The sequence below is a fragment of the Panicum virgatum genome, chromosome 6K, assembly GCF_016808335.1.
Source record: "Panicum virgatum strain AP13 chromosome 6K, P.virgatum_v5, whole genome shotgun sequence".
Taxonomy (NCBI): Eukaryota; Viridiplantae; Streptophyta; class Magnoliopsida; order Poales; family Poaceae; genus Panicum; species Panicum virgatum.
This window is the reverse complement of record NC_053141.1, coordinates 554,230-579,097: the sequence shown is the minus strand read 5'-3', so window position 1 is coordinate 579,097 and position 24,868 is coordinate 554,230. Positions and strand designations below refer to the sequence as shown.

General features: G+C 46.9%; 2 protein-coding genes and 1 long non-coding RNA gene across 4 annotated transcripts; all 3 read right to left on the bottom strand.

Moving 5' to 3' along the window:
• Positions 1–2,163: 2,163 nt before the first annotated feature.
• On the bottom strand, positions 2,164–5,261 carry LOC120711094 (F-box protein At5g39450-like). Of its 2 annotated transcripts, XR_005690160.1 has the most exons (3): positions 3,493–5,261; positions 2,440–2,680; positions 2,164–2,328 (listed from the first exon to the last, which is right to left on the bottom strand). XR_005690160.1 is itself a non-coding variant. In XM_039996500.1 (2 exons), the coding sequence occupies exons 1-2, from the start codon at positions 5,190–5,192 to the stop codon at positions 2,677–2,679; spliced, it is 1,704 nt and encodes a 567-aa protein (XP_039852434.1). In that variant the 5' UTR covers positions 5,193–5,261; the 3' UTR covers positions 2,249–2,676. The 2 variants fall into 2 exon arrangements, 1 of the variants encoding a protein (XP_039852434.1); XM_039996500.1 differs by having other exon boundaries at positions 2,249–2,680.
• Positions 5,262–7,556: 2,295 nt separating this feature from the next.
• Positions 7,557–9,750, bottom strand: LOC120711092 (indole-2-monooxygenase-like). Its single transcript, XM_039996499.1, has 2 exons — positions 8,559–9,750; positions 7,557–8,454 (listed from the first exon to the last, which is right to left on the bottom strand). Exons 1-2 carry the CDS (start codon positions 9,561–9,563, stop codon positions 7,789–7,791), a joined length of 1,671 nt encoding a protein of 556 aa, XP_039852433.1. The 5' UTR covers positions 9,564–9,750; the 3' UTR covers positions 7,557–7,788.
• A 3,927-nt stretch (positions 9,751–13,677) lies between these two features.
• LOC120711093 lies at positions 13,678–17,037 on the bottom strand. Its single transcript, XR_005690159.1, has 2 exons — positions 16,167–17,037; positions 13,678–15,122 (listed from the first exon to the last, which is right to left on the bottom strand). It is a non-coding gene; the product is annotated as an uncharacterized LOC120711093 (long non-coding RNA).
• Positions 17,038–24,868: the final 7,831 nt, after the last annotated feature.

Genomic DNA, 24,868 nt, shown 5'->3' with positions numbered 1-24,868 from the left:
CGTCGCGCATTGATGCAGTGGTCGCCGGCCCCCTCTGCAAAATTCCTAGCTCCTCAGTCAGGCCGGGACGATGGAGGGCGACGGCACAGGCGACGATGGGTTGGACCCGCTGTGTATGGACATTTCAAATTAAGTTGTTGTGTATGGACATTAGAAAACAAATGTGAGCACTTTAGGCATTGTTGTGGCTGCTGCTGTTGGCGCCATCCCCTTGGCAGCCTAACTACCTGACCATTAAATGCTATTTCTAGCCATATTTACCCCTAATCCAAACACCTTTATGGGGTAAAACTGTTGGGGGAAAGTGGTTGGAATCAAACATTTGCCTTGGGGCAAATTTACCCCTCCACATCCAAACACGGCCCTTGTCTCCCCTATCCTCTTCTCGTGCTCTCTTCCAAGTTAACTCTCGTCGATAAAACAAAAATTAGTATTATTGTTGATGATATATGATCGCTTTAGTATGAATAATAAATAAAACATAATAATAACAATTGAAATATAGATTGATCACAAAAAGCATAACGACACATTTACGTAGAACTCCCATGCAGCACGTGTAAAAGAAAGCGCCAAAACAATAGAGTGCAAAAGAAGAAACGGATGTACAAGTTATATCGGTTACCGTTACACAGCAAACACGCGGTGAGATAAGGTTCATTTAATAATACAATTGTACTCGTATCATCTCTTTCATGTTGTCTTAGAAGGCTATGAAACAAAAAGCTAGTTTTGGAGTCATTTTACTCATGAGATATGAGAGGGGTTTGGGTCTAGTCGTAGTTATTAGAGTTCAAGATGTTAGGCTTAGGGTCATGATGTAGTAAGAAAAGTTCTTACTGCTGCACCTTCAAGAATAAAGTTTAGTTTCGGAACGAGGATCAAAGATGATTGTTCTCGCCCTTTGAATCCTGAGGAGATGGGTTTATTTTATGAGGGTTAAATGCAAAATGGCAAGGTAAGAGTTAAGAAAGTGCTTTTCCATATGCACAATGTTATTTTTCTTTTGATAAATGGTGTTGTGGCAATCAAAATTTATATCACATACGTAAACTTAGGGGCTACTCGCTATATCTTAGTTACCTATTTTCTTGGAGCTTTACTTGTTGATGATTGGGGTACTCATCCAACATATGGTAGATTATCTTAATTTTGTTTAGCATTGTGTTTATCCTATTCCTCTTGATACTCTTCATCTCGTACTCGCAGTTGTCCCATCCATCAGATACTATTCCTTATGGCGAGGATGCCATCATATCCACCACCGTGCTAAACACAACCGCTCTCTTGCCTCCTCCCCCTCCCCACGCCATCGCCATAAACCAATCATCCACCACAATCAGAGACTATCCCACCTCGTCGCTTCTCATGCCATTTGCAACTCCCACTAGTCGCTCCTCATGACATATTGAATCTCCTTGTAAGTTTAGAAACCTCTCCCATACCAAACCCCCCTGCTCCCCTAACTCAATGGATGCTTCCTAGGGCCATCAATTGAATTCTTCATAAATTTAAGTACATCCGATTTAGGAAGTGTGTACCATGAAACAAATGAAATGAGGAGAATTTTGATACAGATAACCTAACCCGTCCTAAGGCCTATCTTAATATTATAGTGCTACCCAATAGACATGATTAGCGCTAGAATATCACCTAACGATAAGACAATAGGAATAACGGAAGCACGAAGTATGATGGAAACATTCCGATCCCATTCGAACTCAGATAAGATGACTAGAGCAACCATCTTATGTAACTCCCTCTGTTTTTTTTACATGTCAATATGTTATATTAGATTTGTCCTAAGTCAGATTTATTCAACTTTGAACAAACTTAGAGAAAAATATAACAATATCTATACTATCAAACATATGCATTATAAAAATATAAATCAAGATGGATTCAATAAACAAATTTGGTATTTTAAATGCTATTATATTTTTTTTATAAATTTGATCAAAGTTGAGTAAATTTGGTTTAGGATAAAGTTAATATGGAATGTAAATAAAAATGAAGGCACTATTATATTTTTTTAAAAAACATAGCAAAATGACTAAAGCGCACGCCATGGAACCGCCAACAATTCCAAGATCCATAGGATAGGAGCCGGGCTCCAGAAAACAAGGCCTGCTCGTGAGTCGTGACTATCTCATAGGCCCAAAGTACGATGGGCCTCATCGGACCAGAAGAACCAATATTAAGCAAAACAGTACACAGTGACTCAAAGGTCATGCTCCTGCTCAACACATGCTCAACACAGATGATGAATGTAATTTCAGCAACGTCGTATGAAGGGAATCGTTCCAGTATAGAGTTTATATCAATCAGCTGCATTTCAAAAAAGAAATATACAACAAATTTACACTACAAACGGATTTCATTCACAGTAGTCATGAAAAATAGATTTAGTATGGAATATGGGGTGTGGTTGCTATTTACCTATTTCCTTCAGGATAAAGTATTTAAATTCCTAAAGTATGGCTTCTATTTTGCTCCTCTCCCTTAGCAGCAGCTAGACATGGAGCCATTGCCTGGTGACGCCCAATCTCCAGAGCCAGAGGAGAAGCAGGCATATGTATCGCTTGGCAGGGAAGAAGCACAGAACATGATCCAGAGACAATTTCTCCATATTGCTCTGCATCAGGAGGTCATTTATACATCCTCCACTCATGCTTTTTACCTGAACAAAGGTTGTCCATCTAGTCAGATGAGGATACACAGAGAGAGATGAGATGCCAAGCAACTTAGAAGTTACAAAAGATAATGCAAGGTAAGATGATTTTGATATCCAAGATTAGATCAGGGATTGCTTAGTTCACACCATGTCAAATCGTCAATACAAGAGCAGCAGTAGAAAAAAGTTATCTTATGAGCATTTAGAGTCACAACAAATGCTTCAGAACAAAAACTAATTTAGCCAGTCACAGATGCATTTTGTAGCTTGAGAAATACAATAAGTTAAGCAGAACTTTTGCAACAGATCAGCCTAGGAACATATTGCAGGCCACTCATTACCCAAATTGAATACGCAGACCTTACCAGCAAATAAACATATTTGGCAGTGTTCTCGTTGAGTATAGTTCTAGAACAAAAGCAAACAACAATTAAGTGTTATATTTTGCAGGGTGTACATTCAGCATGCACAGCTAATCAAATAGTAACCTCTTTGAATACTCACACAGAAAACAAATTAGACAACATACAAGAATTAGGCCTACTCCGCATATAACAGTAATAACAGACCAAAAGTTTCATTGAAGGAATGTAACAAATGCCTTAACAACAACACCAGCTTGGTCCTTGTGGACTTGGGACTTTAATACCACAAACTAGGTGCATCTTGTAACATTTCAATTTTGCAGAGCTGAATTTCAAAGACAGTAAATGTGAACAACAAAATAAACACACCGGCAACTGGAAAGCAAGATAGAATGAAATGCACGATGTGTACCTCAGCATATTACAGGTGGCAACGGGGAACTGGAAATATACCTGGGAAGAGCCGAACTGCCAGGGAAACCAGTGAACACGTTGGAGTAAGACTTTGTCAGGTAAGCAAAATTTGGTACTGGCTGCAATGCAGGCACACGCTCCCCTTTCTTCAGCAACTCCTCCAAATTGAGCCTTTGCAAGGTGAGCACAGCTCCGGTCTCTCTCCAAACAAATGCAAGCTGACCATCCTGGAGGACAAACAGTGAGCCGGGTTTTGAGCCAGGGTACCTGAAGCCATACCCATTGGCAATGCCCTCTCCTGCAAAGCCTCTCTCAACATCCACATTTCGGGACTCCCCATCTGTCTGCCAGGGAAAAGCCTCTGTTGATGGTTCACACATCCTTGCGATAAACATGGATGACCCATTCGGATGCACGACATAGTGTGTCCCCTCCAACACCTTAGTGGCGATGAGCAGAAGCTTCCCCTCAGTGTCCACCTCATATGATAGCAGCAAGAAGAAAAGCGCCTTCCTGGGCTCGCGCTCATCCTCAGGTCGCCCTGGAGGCCACCCGAAGGTGCCTCCCCACAGCCCGGCGTACTCCCTTCCTGGCATGGGCACTTGCAGCGTGAGCTTGTAGAGCGCGAACCGGTTGTCATGCATGCTCGGCCATGCTCGGTAAGTGGATAGCCGCATTCTAGCGCCGCGGAGGCTCAGGCCGACGCTCTCAGCGGTGTGCAAGAAGTCGGCCAGCGGCAGATGTTTGGTGTCCACATACTGAGGCCTGGAATTTGCTGACACTGATCGTGTCACCATCTGGCGCAGGCTGTTCCTGACATACCCTGCTACAGCGGAGAGGCTCCTCCGCAGGCGGATTCTGTCCCCACCGTCGCTCGGCGACGGCGCTGCCTTCTTCTTGGTATGGGCATGGAGGAGGAGGAGTGCCTCGACCTCGGGCGTGCGCACCATGCCCCCGGCGGCCTCCCTGTGCAGGCGTAGCATCGCCTCCCGTCGCGCCGCGAGCACCGGGAGGTCCTCCTCGGTGCGCGCGAAGAGCGGGGCGGCGACGAGGTCGGGCGGGAGCGTGACGCGGCAGGCGGCGACGAGGGAGTCGAGCAGGCGGCGGCGGTCGCCGAAGGCGAGGCGTGGGAAGTGGTGCGAGGAGGAGGCAACGGCGATGGGATCCTCACCCTGGTGGGTCTGGGCCTCGAGGAAGAGGACGTTGGCGTGGGGCTGGAGGGAGGCGAGGCGGGCTGGGAAGAGGTCGGCGGGTTGGTGGCCGTGGAGGAAGAGGATGGCGGGGCGGCCGTGGGCGTCGGCGAGGAGCTCGAAGACGGGGGCCCATCGGAGGCGCGGGGAGAGGTCCTGCGGGATGGCGCGGGCGGCGACGACGGAGAGGAAGCCCGGGACGGCGGCGACGAGGTTGCCGAGCTCGGGGTTCTGGTGGGCCCAGAGGGCGCCGAGAAGCGGCGCGGCGGAGTGGAGGAAGCGGCAGACGGCGAGGGAGGAGCCCCCGGCGGCGGCGCGCCAAGCGAGGAGGTGGGGCGGCGAGGGGAGGAGGCGGCGGCACTGGGCGAGCCAGGCCTTGTCGGCGGCGGCGCCGGAGAGCGCGTGGCGGAGGCGGCGGGAGGCAGCGGAGAGGGCGAGGAGGTCGCGGGGGCGGAGGTGCGCGGAGATCAGGGCGAGGACGTCCTCGGGGAGGGAGAGGATGAGGCCGCCGCCGTCGAGGTGGGGGTGGAGCTCGCCGCCGGAGGACATGGTCCACTGATTTCTCGTCGTCGTCTCCGCGATATTTCGTTTCGTCCCCCACCCCACCAAAAAAAAAAATCTCGTGTCGTGTCGTGTCGTCGTGTGGTGTGGTCCGCCCATTCCGATCCGATCCAACCGATATGGACAGGCACGCAAATGCACACCACCTTTTTCAAAAAAAAAAATGCATATCCCTCGGAGCAAATGTTATGGTTGGTGTTCGTTTTTTTTTTTAAAAAAAAAGGTGTACGTTTCGCCTCGGCTTAGAAGCTGAGGTGTAAGAGAAAGGGAGAAAAAGATTTCCATAGCCGGTGTCTCACGAACCGTTGATAAAACGCACGCGCTTATAGTTAGGGCCGCCCCCACCGCTTCCTCGTCTTCCATTCGCTGCCCGTTATTGCTGAACCACGCATTCCATTAAATGACTGTGGGCTCTGCCACACCAGCTCGTCATCTTTGGTGAGCTAGAGTGCGACGTGGGGGCGAAACTGTTATCCTTGCTCTTAGCATATTTTTTTAAGGGTGTCCTTAGCCCTTTTGGAGGGCTGCCAGCCTGCCACAGCAGCTCCGTCGTCAGCTCCTACCGGAGCTGCACCAAACAGAGCGCTTCTGCTGGGGATGGTGGAAGAGCTAGAGCGGTTTTGTACGAGAGTAGAGTCAGTGGAGTAAAAAAAAAGTTAGCTCTGTCTGCTCCAGCTCTGGCTCCCCCGCACGAATTCCTCCCAAACAAGTTCTTAAGCTGCTGCCACACACACTACTGCCTTTACTTTGGGCAGTAAGTACACCTTAAACTGTTTGGATGATAACAATCCGCTTCAAATTAGGAAAAATTAGTTCCGTGGCATTGAAGGATCGCGATTTCCGTAAAATACCATCGAAAGTGTTTGTCCCTGTAAATTACCACGAAAAGGTGCAAACGGTACCCGAATATACCATTCTGTTAGATTTTATTCATTGGGAATGTTTGTTTCATTTGTTTTGAGCACAAAATCTAGACATGAAATCCATATGAGCCTTATCCGAGCGCGTCGCCGCCCCTCCCTCTGCTTTGACGTTGCCCGTTCCCCCTCGGTCGTCTCCCCCGCACCGTCGCCGTCCAGGAGAGCGTGGTGGGTGCCACGGTACAGAACATCCTCCGCATGTCCGTTGGGGAGAAGTGGTCGGGCGAGAGGTTTCGGCGTATGCTGGATGAGGCATTTGTAGCGGGAGCGCGGTGAGCAATGTCGGCGAGTGGGTGCTGTTTCTAGGCTGGCTCGATGTGCAGTGCTGCGCGCGGAAGATGAAGCGGTTGCTTGAGCTTCACGAGAAGATCGTGGATGAGCACGAGGAACCATGGATAAAATCTACATTATGAATAGAGTACCGACACAATGAATACAAAGCCATACGAAAAGGCCAAGGACTGCTCTCCACCCTCGAGGATGACTTGGATTCGCTAATGAGAAGTTCTAGCCTAGCTCCACTAGCCTAAGGTTACAAATAACAGAAATGAGAGAGGGAGAGAGGCTTGAGGTGTGGTGTGTGTTGTGAGAGGGGGTGCAGAGGCCCCTTTATAGTCCAAGGGGGTCGGTTCCCACCATCTCCATGTATGGAAGGTGTTAAGATAGAGTAGGGACTACTCTCCCTCGAGGTGCACCTACACGGGCTTCAGTCCAGATTCGACCGACCCCTGGGTGAGCCTCCCCTAGCTCAACCTCCCTTGACAGGCTGACATGTGGGCCCTGGTGTTGATTCTCATTTGCATCTTGCTTGGCGCGTCCATTTGCTCTGTCAAGTGGCTCTCTTTGTAAGTGTGACATCAGATGCGATCTTCTGTGTGCTGCGTGTTTTCATCTTATTTCATACTTGCGTTCCTAAAATGGCTAGATATGAAAAACAACTGTGGAGCTAGATTACATATACAAATATGTGTGTAGTTTTATTTTATTGTTGAGTATAGTTGACGGTCATATTTTACATTTAATAACCAACCGTAACAGCATGACACGCCGACATCGACCCCGTTGTGACGGAGGCGCTGCGGTTGCACCCCGTTGGCCCGCCCTGGTCTCGCACCACGCCCATTAGGATACGGTGGTCGCCGGCTACAACGTGCCCACCGACACACGTGTGTGCTGGTGAACGTGCGGGCCATCATGCAAGACCCCGCGTGGCCTAACGCGCTCGACCCGTTCCGCCCCGCAATGCCTCTCTCCCACCCCGGCACCATGCCGTGCTGGCGATGTCGACGAAAATATCACCAACCATTGAAAGCACAATCTTTATATCTTGGAAAATCCGCTTCCATAGAGAGTGGAACCTAGATTTTGAGGTGCTAATAAGACTTTTATAAACATTAAAAAAAACAAAAAGGCCACTTCGTCCAAATGCGCATAATTAAAAATTTTTTCTTGTACAACTTATAACAACAATTTTATTCTTTTATTTAGAAACATAGTACAGTACTGATTACCAACACATCCGATCCACTTTGCGATATTACACAATAATTATGTATGTATAGGTAGTCCTCGCAAAAACAAACAATATAATCATATATAGGAATTAAGCTAGTTTAATTAAGAGTAGCCCTTGATCGATCCGCATGCAGCTCATGAATAAAGGACTAATGATATGATGGAGGCAGTACGGGGACAAGGAGGAGCTTCTCTTTCCGGTGCACGGTGACCCCGAATGACTCGGTCATGTCGATGCCTTTCTCCGCCGATTCAGGTGGCAGCTCCCAGTTGAAGTGGTACACAAGGTTTGCAAGCATGACTAGGATGGTGGAGGTCGCAAAGTTGATGCCAGGGCAGATCCTCCGCCCTGCCCCGAATGGCAGGTAGAGGAAGTCGTTCCCCTTGTACTCCATGGCCGCAGCGCTGCCGCCTTCCATGAACCGCTCCGGCATGAACTCCTCCGCCTTCTCCCAGTAGCTTGGGTCTCTGGCAAGCGCCCAGCCGTTGACGATGGCGCGCGTCCCCGCCGGTATGGTGTAGCCCTCGATGTCGCAGTCGGCCATGGAGAGGTGCGGCACCAGGAGTGGCGCCGGCATGTGGAGTCGGAGCGTCTCTTTGATGACGGCCTTGAGGTAGGCTAGATTGTTGATGTTGTCGTTGAGCTCATCCTCGGTAACCACCATGTCGTCGTCGTCTTTATCCTTGCGTGCTTTGCCTACAGTGCTTCTCACCTCGGCTTGGAGCTTGTCCATGAGGCCAGGGTTTTGCATCAGCCGAACCATTGCGTATTCCAGGACGATGAATGACGTATCCGTGCCAGCTTCGAACATGATCTACGTCATGTATATGTATGTATACAAAAACGAACAGAGTTAAAACATGTAGCTGTTAATTAGTTTGTGATGACGACGACGATGGCAATTAAATTGTTATTTACCGCCAATTGCGCCTTGATGTGGTCTCTCGTGAGCTTGTACTCTTGCTGCACGGAGAGCAGCACATCGATGAAGTCGCTGCTCTCCTCGCCGCCGTCGCGTTCCGCCGCTGGCAGCCTGCTGGCATGGTCATCGATGAGCTTCTCCAGCAGCTCGTCCCACATCCCCTTCACCTTCCGGGCCTTGGCGCACACCATCCTCTTCACCACCTCCAGCTTCACCAGCGCCGGGAAGTAGTCCTCCACGTTGAAGCCGCCGATGAGCGACGAGTTGGCCTCCACGAGCTCCCGGAACAGCCTGTTCCGCCCTTCCTCCCTGAAGAACTTGCCGGACACGGCGTGGCACACCACGTCGTTGGTGAAGCAGTTGAGCAGCTCGCTCAGGTCCACGGCGGCGCCGCCCGTGCCGGCCGCCGCCTCGCGGATCCTGGCCACCACCAGCCTCACCTCGTGCTCGCGGGCGCGGCGGTAGGACCGGACCTTCCTGGCCGTGAGCAGGTGCGTGGTGGCGATCTTCCTCACCTGACGCCAGTGCTCGCCGTAGGGGGCGAAGGCGACGTCCGTGGAGCCGTAGAAGAGGATGTCGGTGACGGGGGAGGAGGCCCGGGAGGCGAAGACGTGGTCGTGCGTGCGGAGGACGGCCTGCGCGGCGCGCGGCGAGGAGACGATGAGCGTCGGGACGGCGCCGAGGCGGAGGAGCAGGAGGCCGTCGCGGCCGTGCCGGGCGGCGAGGTCGCGGAGGGAGACGTGCGGGAGGGAGCCCACGAGGTGGAGGTGGCCGATGGCGGGGAGCCTGCCGGGAGGCGAAGGCAGCTTGCTCAGCAGCTCTTCTCTGATGCTGGCTCTTCTTCTTGCTGCGGTGGCCGCCGCCGTCGATGGGCGGCGCACGATCTCGATCAGGATGATGATGAGCAGGATGGAGACTAATACTGCTACTGCTGATGCTTGTGGCAGCAGCAGCAGCAGCTCATGGAAGGCATGGCGCACCTGCTGCAACACTTGAGCCATGACTTGTTGGAATTGCTACTACCTGCTGCTGGCTATCTCTCTAGCTATTAATTTTGCTTTGTGTCTTGCTGCATATAACTGCTGATGGGCATGGAGCTAGCTCAGCTCAGCTGGCTTTATTTATGGCTAGCAGGTACAAAGGCTGGACACTGGTGATAGCAGCAATGCAAGAAGAAGGCATCGTCTTTCGTTTGTGCTAGCGCGTATATATACTAAATATATTCAGAAAACGAAACTCTTTTTTTTTTCTTCACGAACGTGCCTTAGCACATATTTCATTAAAAGAGAATTCAGAAAACGAAACTGCAGGCCATTTATTGAATTACAGACTCCGATCCAGGTGGTGAGTGGTGACTCGTGACATTTTATCTAGTCTAGATAAAAACAAGCAAGTCAAAGTCGTAGTGCTCGTAGCAAAATCAAATTAAACTAGCTAGGCAGGCAAGAGCATGCATGTACATATATACGTCGTCTGAATTGAAAGCAGGCAGACAAACAAAAGAGCTGAGGCACGTAGCTGCCTAGCTATAACCTGGGAGGTTGCTTCATTTAATTTGCTACTAACAATAATATACACTTGATTGCTTACTATATAAAAACAAAGTGAGGGGACCTGAGAATCAAAACAGGAAAGATACGCTGGCCAGCTGATCGATGACTTTGTAGCTACAAACTGTGATGAGATTGATTAAATTAGTAGCAAGAGAAGTAATAACGAGGCATCATTCGCTCTCTGATGCTCATCATCAGAGGATGATACTGACATTCATCATCAGGGTAGTAGCAGTGTAATCGCATGCATCTAAGAGCAAGTATTACGGAAGGCTAAGAGTCGGCTGCAATCCTACGTGGAGGGTAGAGAAAGAGGAGAGAGACGGAAGCGAGCGACTGCGTACGCGCCGCTCGAGCGGGCGAAAGCACCGAGCGCCCGTCCACTATTGGCCATTTCGCCCTGCTGTGCATTAAATTTGTATGGGGCCCGCCACCACAGAGCAAGTATGGATCGATCAATGAATCAATCATGCATGATTGAAGCAGCAAATGACGACGACGATCAACGACAAATAAAAGCAGCAAATGCAAAGCAGACATGTTCCACCGATGGAGCTACGTCGTCGTCATCGAAGCAGCCGCTGCAGTACTGGCCGGATAGGATGCACCAAGCGAATTGAACTGACGCGCTGCCTGACATGCACAAACTAAACCACGTAGCTAGCTCCTAGCTGATGATGTGACGGCCTTCACCGATCTAGCAGCTAGCGATGCTATCTAGCTAGCTAGGTATACAGCCCACGAAGCGCTCACTCAAGGCCCATATGGATGGATACAGCCCAGGCTCTGTGTCTGGATTTTTCCTACGAGGAGATAGAAACCAGTGGCCAGCTCATCCTCTTGTTTTTTTTGGATCTATTAAAACTACACTTTCAAATTGTTTTTGTCTTTACTCGTTCCCGCACCATCTTATTCAGATTAGTTTTTTCATTTTCAGAATTCCTAACTGTCACCCGAGTAAAAAGTAGGCTATGTGCATCAGTTGACTTTTTTTCTTTCTATTTTTGATCTCTTTTGCGGCCTGGCATATTTTTGCCCCGAAATGAAAGGTCACGCCTCCTGCGGGGTCCTCCCCTGCCGCGTTCTATCCATTTCTGCATCCCGACTCGGTCAGCTTGGTTGGATGCTAAAATATTAGTATACTAAAATGTGGGCATGCCAAAACGTGGGTACGTCAGCTTTTTTTTACCAAAATCTTGGCAAGTTTAGGATAACATTTGACTAGATTGGCTGCTTTTGGGCTTTCAACCAAATAAGTGCCAAAATTTGTGGACTTGCCCATATTTTGTCATACCAACATTTTGGGAGCAAACCAATCAGGGAGGCCCGCATAGTTGGTTACAACATACCACTCGTGTTTTCTTCACATAGACTCCATAACGATCGAGTCATTTCTTGAAAGGTACCGACACAAAAGTATGCCACTTTAGATTTATTAGATCTAAAAAAATTCAACGAGCATGTTGCTTGTATCCTATTCCAGGTGATAATGTGGATTTTTATATATTTTACTTTTTGACTTGATTTATTGTTAAGTACTTGTCTTTGGTACAATGTAATATCTTGTTTTCTTGTTTCTTGTTTTTCTTTTTATCTATGATGTAATTTCTCTAGATCAAAATCAATTTGATTTTACTGTTTTGTATCTCCAATCTGTATGAAGTGAAATGCATTATTATTTAGTAATGCATGAATTTCTTGTCTTGTTAAGATCAAATTAAAAGGTTGCATTCCTTTATCTGAGATAAATTTTATATTCTTGCTTTATTAATATTTTCTTACGAACCGAGCATAGCAACCTACCAAAGTTCGTTGTGGTAGAACCTACCAAGCTAAATATTTATTCATATATTTTGAATTTATTATAGAAGTAATGAAGCTATTATTTTATTGATAGATAACATGCTCGTCAACAGCGCGACTCCTGTGGTGAGTGCATGCACGTATGTGACCGTTTGTGTTCGTATAAATAATTTTAATCATTTTATTAACGAGTCTATTTTCTTTTGATGGTCAAGATGGGATGTACTTTTTGTTCAGTTGTTTTTGTTCATATTTTGCATTGTGCTATTTTTTTCCACATCAAATTAATGGAATAATTTGTTGTTGAGTATGTCCAAGTTATGTTTTAGTATTGTCAATTTTAATTTTGTATGTCTTTTAAATTTGTTATACACGTTCGTTTGCAAAAAACTTGACCGGGGTGGAAACGGACCCCACCATTTTTCATTAAGAGGAAGATACATGTTTGTTTGCAATCTTTTAATTAGAATGCTTCTAATTTGTAGGTGACAGATTTGTTGTTTGTTTATGGTTGGGATCTCTTTTACCTAACTGTTTTCAGCGGATTCCCCTTGCGGGTCGGGGGTGAAACTCGATTGATTTTTTTTCCTCGTCACTCAAATGTGGATAACAGCCAATGCTATGTGGTCCAATTCTATTGGTTTAAAAAAATGGACTGATTGCATGGTGATTTTTACTCGATTATTATGTAGTCAATCCAAACAAAAAAAATGAAATTAAACCATACAATAAATAGTACGTTGTAAAATGTACGTAACTGTTGATGTTTTGCAAAACCATACATTTTTCATGTTTCCTCAGTTAGGTGCTTGCCTCTTACAGGCACCTATCCTAAAGGCCTCATCACTGCTGGTTCAACCGAAGGTGGTAGTAGCTATCACCGCCGCCAGCTCGTATTATTACGATTTGGCGGTGATAGGTTCAACATCACAGCAAGATCGTTTTCCTTCTTTCCATCTATTGACGGTCCTTAAGTCCTAAAAACAACCGTCAACTACTGCATCTTTCCATGACAAATAATCACCAAACTTATTTATAAGGTTTGAATCTAATTGGCTCCACGAGATTAGGTGAATTATGATTTGTAGACACTGTGGGTAAAAAGTAAGGGAAAAACACAAGTGAACACAGAAGAAAAGTACAAAAATTCTCATCCTGCGTCTCACTTACATGAAAGACCCACAAATCAGACCAAACGAGCACTCCATGGCAGGAGAGCACCCAATGGATAAGACCAGGATTCACCTGTCAGGCAGCCAAAGAAAGGTAGAACTAGGGGAGCTCCACCTAGGGTGGACCGACCCCCAAGGTTGGCCGAACCTGGATTGCATCTAGTCCAGGCGCACTTCAACGTGGAGTGCTCCTACTCTTCTTCAACACCATGGGTAAGGTTTCCTTTTATAAAATTGGTGGGAACCGACCTCCTCAAGCTATAAAAGGGCCCCCTCACCCCTCAACACAACACACATTTGAAGAAGAAAAGAAGAGGGGTTCCACCCACTTCTATCACTAGGTTAGGGAGTGTGAGGAGGAAGTGTGGAGAAGAGCCGGACTTGTTGGCCTCTCTTCGACCTTGTACCTCGACGGATACAATTCGTTTGAGTAAATATACGAGTTGTGTATCGGTGAGTTCTTGGTAAAGTTATTGTGACAGAACCACCTAAATTAAACCGGCTTAAGTGCGCTAACTATCATCTTAAGCATTAATCAAGTAACCGCGCACTTAAAACGGTGCAATCTGGCAGCCTGTTGGGTTAAGGATCGAAAACACCGGAAGTCTCACCCGAAGGCGAGCACAGATGATTACAAGCATACAGAAATTTCTCAATTTTTATTTACAAAATAGATCTTAACAAAATAAGTTTATGTAAAATATCAGAGTTCAAACTGCAGCAAAATTTAAATAGAAGTTTGATGTAAAAATCACGATACTATAAAGACGTGAGGATGTCACATCGAGCCCACCGGTGTGAATCCTGGTTAGCTTCAACCAGCAACAAATACCTGAAAATAGGATAACAACAAACCCTGAGTATACTATTACTCAGCAAGACTTACCCGTCTATGGATATACTTATCTCATTATCTAGACATGCAAAGCTCTTTGGCTTTGGAGTTATTTTGCCGAAAAGCTACTAAGAGTGGATCCTTACTTTCAGTATTTTAGCTCAAGTTTATTATACAAATACTGACTAGGTTTGCCTGAACATCTAGAGCTAGAGCACGCATTGTAGATCACATTATCTTTTCAGAGTACCACAACCATACCTCATATTCTCAACTTTCCATTCCCAATTCCATCTTTTACTACGATGTGACAGAGAGATCAAGGTTCTCATATCCGTGAGTCACAGCAAATCGATCCGATTTAACCTTGCAAGGTGGACCTAACTCACACGCTAAGTGCGACCCCGTCGAGTCACACCGAGCAACTGTTCCCATGATTAACCCGAAGCCTGAATCAAGCCCGCCAGCACCCGGATGAGGAGCCCCACATGTGCGAACACCGCGTGAACCCATGGACGACTACCTCATCCGTCATCCCTACCCAGCACCGCAGGTCGAGAATCAGATTCCGACGCAATTTAGGTAATTAGCTTACCGGTTTCGACTACCTCCTACTTCCGGCATGTGGTTAGTACTGTTCAATCCTCGATCAGTAGTGCCAACAATGGTACGGTCCTTAACCGACACAGGCGGAGGCTCACTTTCCGTCCATTCCATATCCATAACCAAATTCCTCTCTGCCCGGTCTCCATTTTTCCTTTCTTTTCTCAATGGTTCATTCTCTAGTAACTTCTCATAAGTAACAAGACCTATATCTCGCGAGTGACAGGAATCACTCGACTTCTACCGGGTCCCTAATTAGCAAAGCATTTCTAACGGTGCCTGCATACTAGTAGAAACTCATAGGTACCTAGGGAGAAACATGCATACTAGGGTTTCATTCAATTCCTAGAAAACTTAATGCACAATAATTAAATAATAACATTGAATACTGAAAGTAGAGATTATGCTCCGGGGCTTGCTTGGGATTAACACTAAGTTAGTATTAGTTAGATGATACTCGCTTGATGAGCACCCTCTTTCGGTCGTGCACATCGAGATCCATCCATCCATCTTCTGGATATGTCCACCAAACATCATCTTCGGGTTCGGCTCCGACTTTATCCTTTAGTTCCACGCGCCGCACATCTAGCGTACCTAAATGAGATGCAACAATGCTGATGTATGAAAGCATGGACGATGCATCAGAAAGGGCAAGAAGACAAGCACAAGGGCACTATTGCATGTGCATGAGCGTCCATAAGAATGAAGGCTAAATAAATCATACAACTTAACATGTTAAGAAAGCAAGAAGGTGACCCTAAGCATACCTATGAATATATTAAACAAGCCAATCCAAAAGCAACCATTCATTTAGTACGAGCTAATTAACTTAGCAACACAAAAGAAGTACGAGGGTTGTTATTGCTCACATCAATTATAGCCAAAGCAAGATCATATTGCCATACACCAAAACAATCAAAAACAACAAGCATAGGACTGCATGTTAACCTAATTGGATTAACCCCCAGATATATTACAAGTGATAAGATAACTCAGGTGAAATACTTTAACATCACAAGAACATACGTATGCTTGCTTACTGCTAGATTCTCATTAATCGGTGATATAATAGAACCTATATATATTAATTATAAATGGTGTTGCAAACACACAGCCTGGAGCTGAGATTTTTATGTGTGGTAGATGTTATCAAAACATGGCTATTTTACAAAGATTACATTTTCAGATTTTATAACTTAATTATTGCAACCAAAACAAGTTTTTAATTGCAATTAAGCATGTGAGAGCTAGATAAATCTATAGATCACTATCTTCTGTAAACATATTGACAATTAAGTGTTTATAAGACATAAAAGCATTACACAGGGGCAGTAGAAAGATATTTTGTATTTTTACATATTCTATTATTTATAAGCTATCTACTACGCATCAACAAGTTAAATGAATAACTTGGTCATACTGCAATCAATGAATTTGAAATTTTTACCACAGCTCAAACATCATATGAATAGCCTACCACAAAAATTTCATAGCAATTGGAGCAGTACAACTAAAGATATAAATTGCACTAGATCTGAAACATACTAGTACCACTAACACGCATCACTACTTAGCTAGCTTGTACTGTTCTTCTCCTTCCACCAGTCGCAAGAACACAGAGAGCGGATTGGAATAGACCTGCTGCTGCTGACTGCATATGGATAGGCTACCGTGCTGGAGAGGAGCACCAGCACATGGAGGAGGCGAGGAGCCACTGTGCTGGAGCATCTTGTGCTGCGGCGATCGGAGAGGGGCGCATGGCGGCGCTAGCGGCTGGGCGGCGGCAGCGCGCTTGCCACTGTCGGTGAGGACGCAGCAAGGGGCATGGGACTGCAGGTGCTTGCGCAAGACATGGGCTCGGGTTCCGAGGTGCAGAAAGGAAGCAAGGGGGCACGGCCATGCGAGCTTGGGCTCGGCAGCCATGGCAGCTCCGGCCGCGGCGGCGAGGCCGCGTTCCCGGCGGCACGGTGAGCAAAACGGCCAGGGGAGGGGCTGGAGAGGTCGAGGGTGGTGCGATGCTGCTCACTGGGTGCTCGATTTGGGCAGAGGAAAACCGGAAGGAGGGGATCGAAGGTGGGGGCGGAGCTTTGGTGAGGCTCCAATGGTGGGCGGCACAGGGGAGCCGATTCCGGCAGAGGAAGAGGTCGGCCGGCCTCGAGGAGGGGCCGTAGAGAATGAAGGCGACTCGGTGGAGCTCACCTGGGGCTTGAATCGAGCGGAGGAGGTCCGTGGGGAGGAGCTCGGCATGTGGGGCGGCGGTCCGGCGGAGGGGCAGGGCGACCGGTGGTGGCGGGGTCCGATTTGGCCGGGAAATGACTCAAACGGGTTAGGAGAGGATTGGCGAAGCTGCGGGGCAAGGCTAGGAGGCTTGGGGCGCGCCGAATCGGGGCGGGACGGTGAGGGGTGGCCGAAGCGACGCCGGCGGCGGCTCTGCTCGGCTCGGCTCCGCCCGAGCTCGATAAGGACGAAGGAGATGGGGAAAGAACAGTTAGGGCTCGCGCTCGGATAAGGATAGTGCCCAACGGAGGCCGAGGTTCGCCGGTGCGATGACGCGTGGGGACGGCGGCGAGCAGGCACTTGCCGCGCGTCGCGTGACCATGGGTGGTGGAAGGGAGCAGGTGAAATACAGGGAGAAGAAAAAAATGGTTCAACGAAACTCAGCTCGATTTTGACCGTCCAAAACTCAAAACTTCACATTGAAATTTGAATTTTGGCCAAAATAAAAATTGTAGAGGAAGAAAAGATCTACAACTTTGATATTGGGCACAACTTGATTTGAGTCTTGAATTAGGGAGAAAAACGTGATCAAAACTAGCTAAGGTAGAATACACTATGCAAAACTTAATTAGCGCTAATGACAAGCTTAGGCCCATGATTAGCGAGTTAAACATAAAATTAACGCCTCTATCATCACCATTTGGGTTTTGTAAGTATCACTTACCTCTACATTAATATTTTTTGTTAACAAAAACATAATTATATGTGTGCACTATAAAATTTCTATTGTATCGTTTAGACAGGAGACCCAAAGAAGCCGAAAACATGGATGTCACCATCAGATCGGCTTCATGGCTCCTTTGCTAGTCAACCAGAAAGTGCTCAACAAAAATTACAAAGAAACGTGCCAAAACATGTACGATTCGTTGACTAGACAAAATTACAAATCCTATATATTCATACCATACAACTTTGGGTAAGCCTTACTCGACTCAATTCTCTGTTATATTACTAAATAATTATATTACTAAATAAATACTAAGTCGTCTAATGCATGTATGTATATATCATATCTATATCTGCAGTTATCATTGGATTTTACTCATACTTTCCGTAGAGATCGGCAATCTTATAGTCTTTGACTCAATGAGAAATCCAAAGTCCGCAATCCAACATATTCTAGACCCCTTGAACAGGTAAGTTTAGTTTGCACAATCAAATCCTTTTTCTGTTAATAACAATTTCTGAATATCAAACTTAACTTTGAGCGCAGGGTTTCGAAAAAAATTGTGAAAAATAACAAATGACGTGGTCAATGGAGGCCCGAACTGAACGTTAACATGGATTATCCGGTATGTTGATTCATAAAGATTTGTCTAGTTAAGTATATTATCCCAAATTGTTCTAAATTGAGTAATTTATTTGTTTCTCCTTAAGTGTGCGAGACAACAACAAGGAACTGATTGGTGCGGGTACTACATATGCGACTACTTGCACATCATGACTCCATGCGGGAAGGCTACTGATGAAGACACGAGAGTATGTCCAAACCGTTCACTAGTACATTTTCATAATTATACTAACGCACATGATGTTAATTCTTTTTTCCTAAATGATAGATGTCTCAAATGGGGGATGAATGTTACTCTACTGATCGGATCAACGCCGTGTGCGAGCAGCTCGCCCGATTCATTTTGAACGAGATCTTGGATGCTTGAGGCGAGTTCTACCACGATGGTCACATCCATAGAGGACTTCCATCGACCTCCTGAGGGGACCAGTAGTTGGACTACAAACATGACTTGTACATTTGTAAATATTTTTAAACGTTATGCCTTGATGTTTGTAAATTTGTAAATATATTAGTTCATCTAATTAGCTTAATTATATGCTTGCATTTCACTTTTAGTTAGTTTCAAATATTCTCTGAAAACGAACACGAAGGACCAATGAACGTATAGTATTGTAGAGCTTGAGTGCGTTTAGCAATTATAAAAGAATAAACAGCAATAAATATAACAAATAAAACTGAATTTGGAAAAAAAAGGTCATTGGTACCGGTTGGAAAGACCAACCAGTACCAAAGAGACTGCCACCTTGCGTCAGCGTGGCAGCCTCTTTGGTACCGGTTGGTCTTTCCATCCGGTACCAATGGAAGCCTAAGGCACCGGTTGAAAAACCCGGTGTCTTAAGGCGAGGCTATTGGTCTCGGTTGCGGGGCACCGGTTGGGAAACCGGTTCCTTTGACCCTTCTCAGCCGGTGCTGAAGGCCTGTTTTCTAGTAGTGTTGACACTTGGACCCTTGGAGATTTTTATTCTCGTTCCAGCAATGAGTCTAGCTTATATATAATTAGCGGTAGGACTAGAGGTTCAGCTGCCTGGTATTTCTGCTGCCAAAAGATGGCTGCAATGAGATCAGTGCATGCAATGGACCGGCGTCGAGCCGTCGACTCAAGATTCAATTCAGTCCACACTAATAAGCTACTCTAGATAGTACGTCATTGTTGGGTGTAAACAGCATCTAGACGACTAGACCTCTAATTTGTTTTTAGCAATCATTACAACTAACGTGTGGTAATCTTATGTCAGTGCGATGATGTTTTTTCGTAGAATTCTTAGCCCTATTATTGTGGTTCTTACTGTATTGGTACAAAAAGTTATGCTTATGGTCAGAGAGTGTCGTTGTATTCCCCGTTACAAAATACATATCAAGACAAAATTTCTGGTGGAAGAAAGAGATTGCAAAAGACTAAAGTACACCCGGCCGGCAAGCAGTCACATTCATTCGATCATCAATTATTAAGGTTTTTGGCTGGTTCATTCTAGCCAACAGGTTGCCTCAAAGTAACTATTTTGCAACTGTTTGTTTCCTAGCCATTTGATGAAGATCCAAACATCCTTCCCTCCATCATTCTAACGCAAGCCTATCGGCTCTTAGAATTAATATAAAAATAAAGCTTATAGCTAATAATTATCTATCGCACACCATCTTTTATCTAGTAAAATTCTTATATATACTCTAAAATACACATAGATCATTATCTAGTTACGCTGGATTTAGTTTTGCTTTACACCTCCATGTGTGTTTGATATATATTTAATTAAATCATTTGTTTGTGAATTGATATTCTTATCTCTTCCATCATACATGAATATGTGGTGACACATATTGTGGGTAGAATGTTTATATAAACAATAATATAAATAATATATTAATAATGATAGAAATAGTAATTTAGAATTTTATATTGGTGCACTTAATATTTTGTTATAATTATATAATTTGATTCAGATTTAGGGGTTACTTTAACTTTTGATAAAATATATTTGGATAATTTTTATGCAAATTGGGGGGGGACTATGTGCATTATTTTTATAATGGCATGAGTGGGTAATTTACACGAAGATTAGATGGTTACTTTAGATTTTTTTAGAGTTAAATATACCAGCGGCCCTTGAACTTGTCCCCAGGTGCCACTTGGGTCCATGAACTTGCAAAATCGAAATTTGGCACCCTGAACTTGTTAAGTTGTGCCACTTAGGTCCATACCCCTTCAAGGGGCATGAATATTTGCAAAACAATCCTTAAGTTTTATTATCTTCTACCTTCGCATCCTTGAGGGAGAGATAGTGAGGAGGCAGGGTTGCCACACACGCCGCGCGCCGGCCTCTGCGAGCCGCCGGCCTCCATGGCCGCCCCAGTAGCGCACAGCACGGCACAGCGGCGAGGGTGGTCAGGGCACGGCACGGAGGCCCCTGCGGCACAAGGACGAGGCACGGTACCGCAGCCACCGTCGCGGTCCGGAGCCGCGGAGGCGGGGCCCGCTTAGCGGCGCGGAGCCGCGGAGCTCGAGGTGTTGAGGGACGGCATGGAGCTTGAGCAGGGAGGAGCCCCGGCGGCGGGTCCATCTCCGCGACGCCTACGAGCACGTGGACGAGGCCCGCCTGTGGTACCGCGCCATCTGCGTCGACGGTGTGGTGGCGGGGTCCATCTCCGTGAAGCCGGCGGCGCCGGCCGAGGACAGGCGGCGCCCGTTCAGGGCGGGCACTGGGGCCGCGGCGTGGTGACGCGCGCGGTGCCGGCAGCGGCCGGGGCGCGACCGCAGTCGGCGGAGCTGCGGGCGGTGGCGGGGCCCGACCATGGCCGGTGGAGCTTGACGAGGGCGACCGCAGCGGCGAGCTCGTGGGCGTGGCGGGGCGCGACAGCGGCCGGCGGAGCCGTGGGCGGCGGCGGGACCCAACTGCGGCTGGCGGAGCTCGACGAGGCTGACGGAGCCGTGGACGGAGTCATGCGTGCGCGGCAGCTCGCCGGCAACGCGGTGGTCGTGCATGTGGCCGCTCGCCGGGGACGCGCGTCACTGCCCGACCACCGCCGCAGAGCATAGCAGAGCCGAGGGGCGAGGTCGAGCCTCGTGCTCGCCGGCGAGATGGAGCGCGTGAGCGAGACGAGCCGTACGTGCCCAGCTTGCACTCGGCGCTCACCGACCCGCCGCCTCCGGTGCCGAGCCCGCCGGGGCCGGGGTGCTCCACGATGTCCAGCTGGATGCGCCGCCGCCACCAGTTCTTCCCGCTGAGCGGAGGAAGCGGCGAGCCAGGGGCGGCGGCCGCGGAGGCCGCGAACTCTAGGGGCGGCGGCGAGCACGGAGTCCGCAAGCTCCAGGGGCGGCAGCCACGAGCTCCAGGGGGCGGCGGCGTCTGCGGCGGCCGCGAGCTCCAGTGGAAGGCAACGAGGCAGGGGGCGGCGGCGAGCTCCACGCACTGGCGGAGGAAGTAGGGGAGGCGTCGGGAGAGAGAACGGGAGGGAGGGTGTGAAGGTAGAAGATAGCAATTTTGGAGGTTTTTTTTGCATATATTCATACCACGTGGCGTCATGTCAAAAGGTATGGACCTAAGTGGCACAACTTAACAAGTTCAGGGTCCCAGATTTCGATTTTGCAAGTTCATGAACCTAAGTGGCACCTCAGGACAAGTTCGAGGGCTGTTGGTATATTTTACTCTTTTTTTATAATGTAGAGGTGTGTTATTTAGATACATGTTTAGAGGACACTTTAGTCTATTTTCATAAAGGCTGTCGGCGCCAAGAAAACGAGGGTCTCTAGCGCAAGTGATTGGTAGGAATGCTCGCCCACCCGTAGATAGGGGGTGGCCACAGGGTAGGCCCGCATGACTTTTAAGTCCCACGAGTGTTGAGGACCCCGGGACACTACTACAAAGGACCCCGGGATGCTACTACGAAAGGACCCCGGGATGCTACTACGAAAGGACCCCAGGGGAAAGGGAAGTTGCCTTCGCTCCGAAGGAAACGCTTTGACTGCCCGCAGGGCAAGCGGTAACAAAAGGCGGCATCATGCACGAGATGGCCACAAGCATGCACGCACTAAGTGGTCCCAAAAGACAAGAGAAGACAGTAATAAAATGCAGCTATCTCCATCTCTCTCTTACCCACTTGATTACATATGAGAGGAGTGTGTGGATCTAATAGTATAATATAGTATTTTTTTATCTCTTATCTCCATACCAGTAGACTATGTAGCTAGTACCAGTTATTACCATTCCAGACGCCGTAATATCCCAAGCCCAGGCGCCTTCCCGGCCTCTCCAACCAATCCATACAGGGTGTCTATCTTTAAGTAACAGACTTAACTGTACCCACCCAAATGGCTTGTTCTCAATCACCTGCCAGCCTTCTTACCATCTACGCAGTGGCGCAATGGCTCAACGCAACCGGATCTAGCTTTGCCTCAATTCTCTGGCAAACCTCTTTAGAGGCCAAACGGGTACGGCCGCCCCCTTGATTAACGAAATTTCTTTAAAATATGGTATATTAGTACGGTTGTACATCAGTAAATTAGCTTAGTTAGCACTGCCTGGCCCCTCCTTCATTCCATATGGCTCACGTTCCGCCACTGTCTCAATTATCTTCATATTCGGCCGGCCATCGCTTGTCCACTAGCACTTGCTGGTATCCTTGTACGGTTCCTTGTCAAAATCCTCTTTGCCTAAGCAATAGGGCTTTGGCGAACCCAAACCAAACCTTGCTATGCAGCACTATAGTGTACAAGGTGTTGTCAACCACAAATCTCCATGTTCATCTAGAAGTGTGGGAATCAATATTAGAATTTTTTTTCTCTCTAGCATTCATTTAACAGATTTACTCACTAGGCAGGCCATCCAGGTAGGCGGGTAATTCTCTCCGTATGGCTGGAAATGCATGCTCTCACTTCGAGTTTCAATTCAATCTTATCGCAAACGCACTACTATGCTCTATCTAGGAAAAGCGGCAATACAAAGCCAAGATCTTACTAATAAGTTAATTAAGGCTAATCCGTCCGCAGTTTTCAACTGGTAAAGCTTTCCCTGTCTCTTCGGGAATACAAGACAAATCAAAGAAAAAGTAAATGCAAGACAACCAGAAAGGAATTCCTATGTATGAGTTAGTTCGATTCAATACTCGGACTGGTATATATAAGTGCTCATCACTACTCGACTCAATCTACTATAGGTAGGTAGAGAGTAATTCTCCGAAAGAACTACTAGTCAAATATGCAGGTAGGGCTTGGGCAAGTAAGTAAAGTAGGCATGAGTTATCTTTTCCTACGGCCTACCGAGTCAATCTATTCGGACAAGTAAATAAGTCTGGGCATTCCTTCACTTCAGGTAATTCGATAAGTAACTACGTTCATTCAATGCTAGGGCTCTCCACTTTTTGTGAAATTACAAAGGGGAAAAATGCTCTCTATCTATTCCAATATAGACTTGTTTGTGGACCTACCTTCTTTTAGTTAGCAAGTTCGTAAGGCAATACAAATCCAAAAAGCTAGGAATTGAACCAACCCACTTGAAATTCTCGTAAAGAGAGAGTGAGTGTTGTTTTCTAAAACTGGATATTTTTTAGCCATTTTCAGTGCATCTAGATCAGAAGCCTGCGTGCGGGCTCTTTCTTAATTTCATGTCCGTCCCTCACTCGGGCTACTCAAAACTCTGATTCAGGAAAGAAATGCTAAACAAAGAAATGAGCAGTCCCCAGAATTTTAAGTAATGAACTGTCATATCCAATCCGTAATTAACTGGACCAGCAAATGCGCCTGTTCTGGCAAATGCGCCTGCCTGCTCTGTTAGTTAGGTAAGTAGCAAATGCGCCGCCTGGCCTGTTAGGTAAGTAAGATTTCGCCAACAATGCTTTAGCCAACAATGGTAAATCTTGGTACGAGTTCTTATCTTTACTCGGTGAGGTCAATCCCTACACTTATTACCCATATAGAAAGAAACTTAGCGTAGCGATTCCGTATCTAGTTTGTGTCTTAACCGTACACCACTTTTAGCAATGGCTCGTAATGCGGCATCTCTTCCGCTACCAGCACCCTTTACCATAACTTCTGCTCGCTGCAAACCCACTGTACGAATAGCATCTACTGCTGTTTTTTGACCAGCATAGGGTGATGCTTTTCTTGAGCTTTTGAATCCACAAGTACCTGCGGAGGACCAGAAAACCACCCGACCTTGTGGGTCTGTAACGGTTATAATGGTATTGTTGAAACTGGCTTGAACATGAATAACCCCTTTTGTTATTCTACGTGCACTCTTCCGTAAACTAAAACGGGTATTCCTACGCAAACCAATACGCACTTTCTTACGTGAACCTACCCACCTAAGAAATAGAGGTTTTTTTCCAGCCTGTTAGACCAGCTGACATAACTAACCTTCCATTCAAACCAAGCTCTGCACTGCAAACAAGAGTGCCCAATGACTCATAAACGGAACTAGCCTTGACTGTCCTCCTTCCTTAACTAGTACTAAACCGACGATACAGAAATAGGCTTGCTTCTTTATTTTCTCTCTATCTCAACCCACACTTTGACGACGTATTAAGGAAGTTGTGCACGCTTCAAGAGACCCCGGAAAGCTTGCTCCTCTTCGAAACCAAACCCAGAGTCTAATGCTGAGAGCAGGAAAAGAACTACTGATCGTCCTCGGAGCGGAAGGACGCCGCTGGTCAAGGGTAGGTTTGATTCACTACCGAGTTGGTTTGATTCACTACCGATTCCAGGCCTGGCCTTTGCTAAGTGCTAAGATCAGAGATCTGGTAAGGGAGGGATGTAGGCTACCACTGATCCCAACGGAAC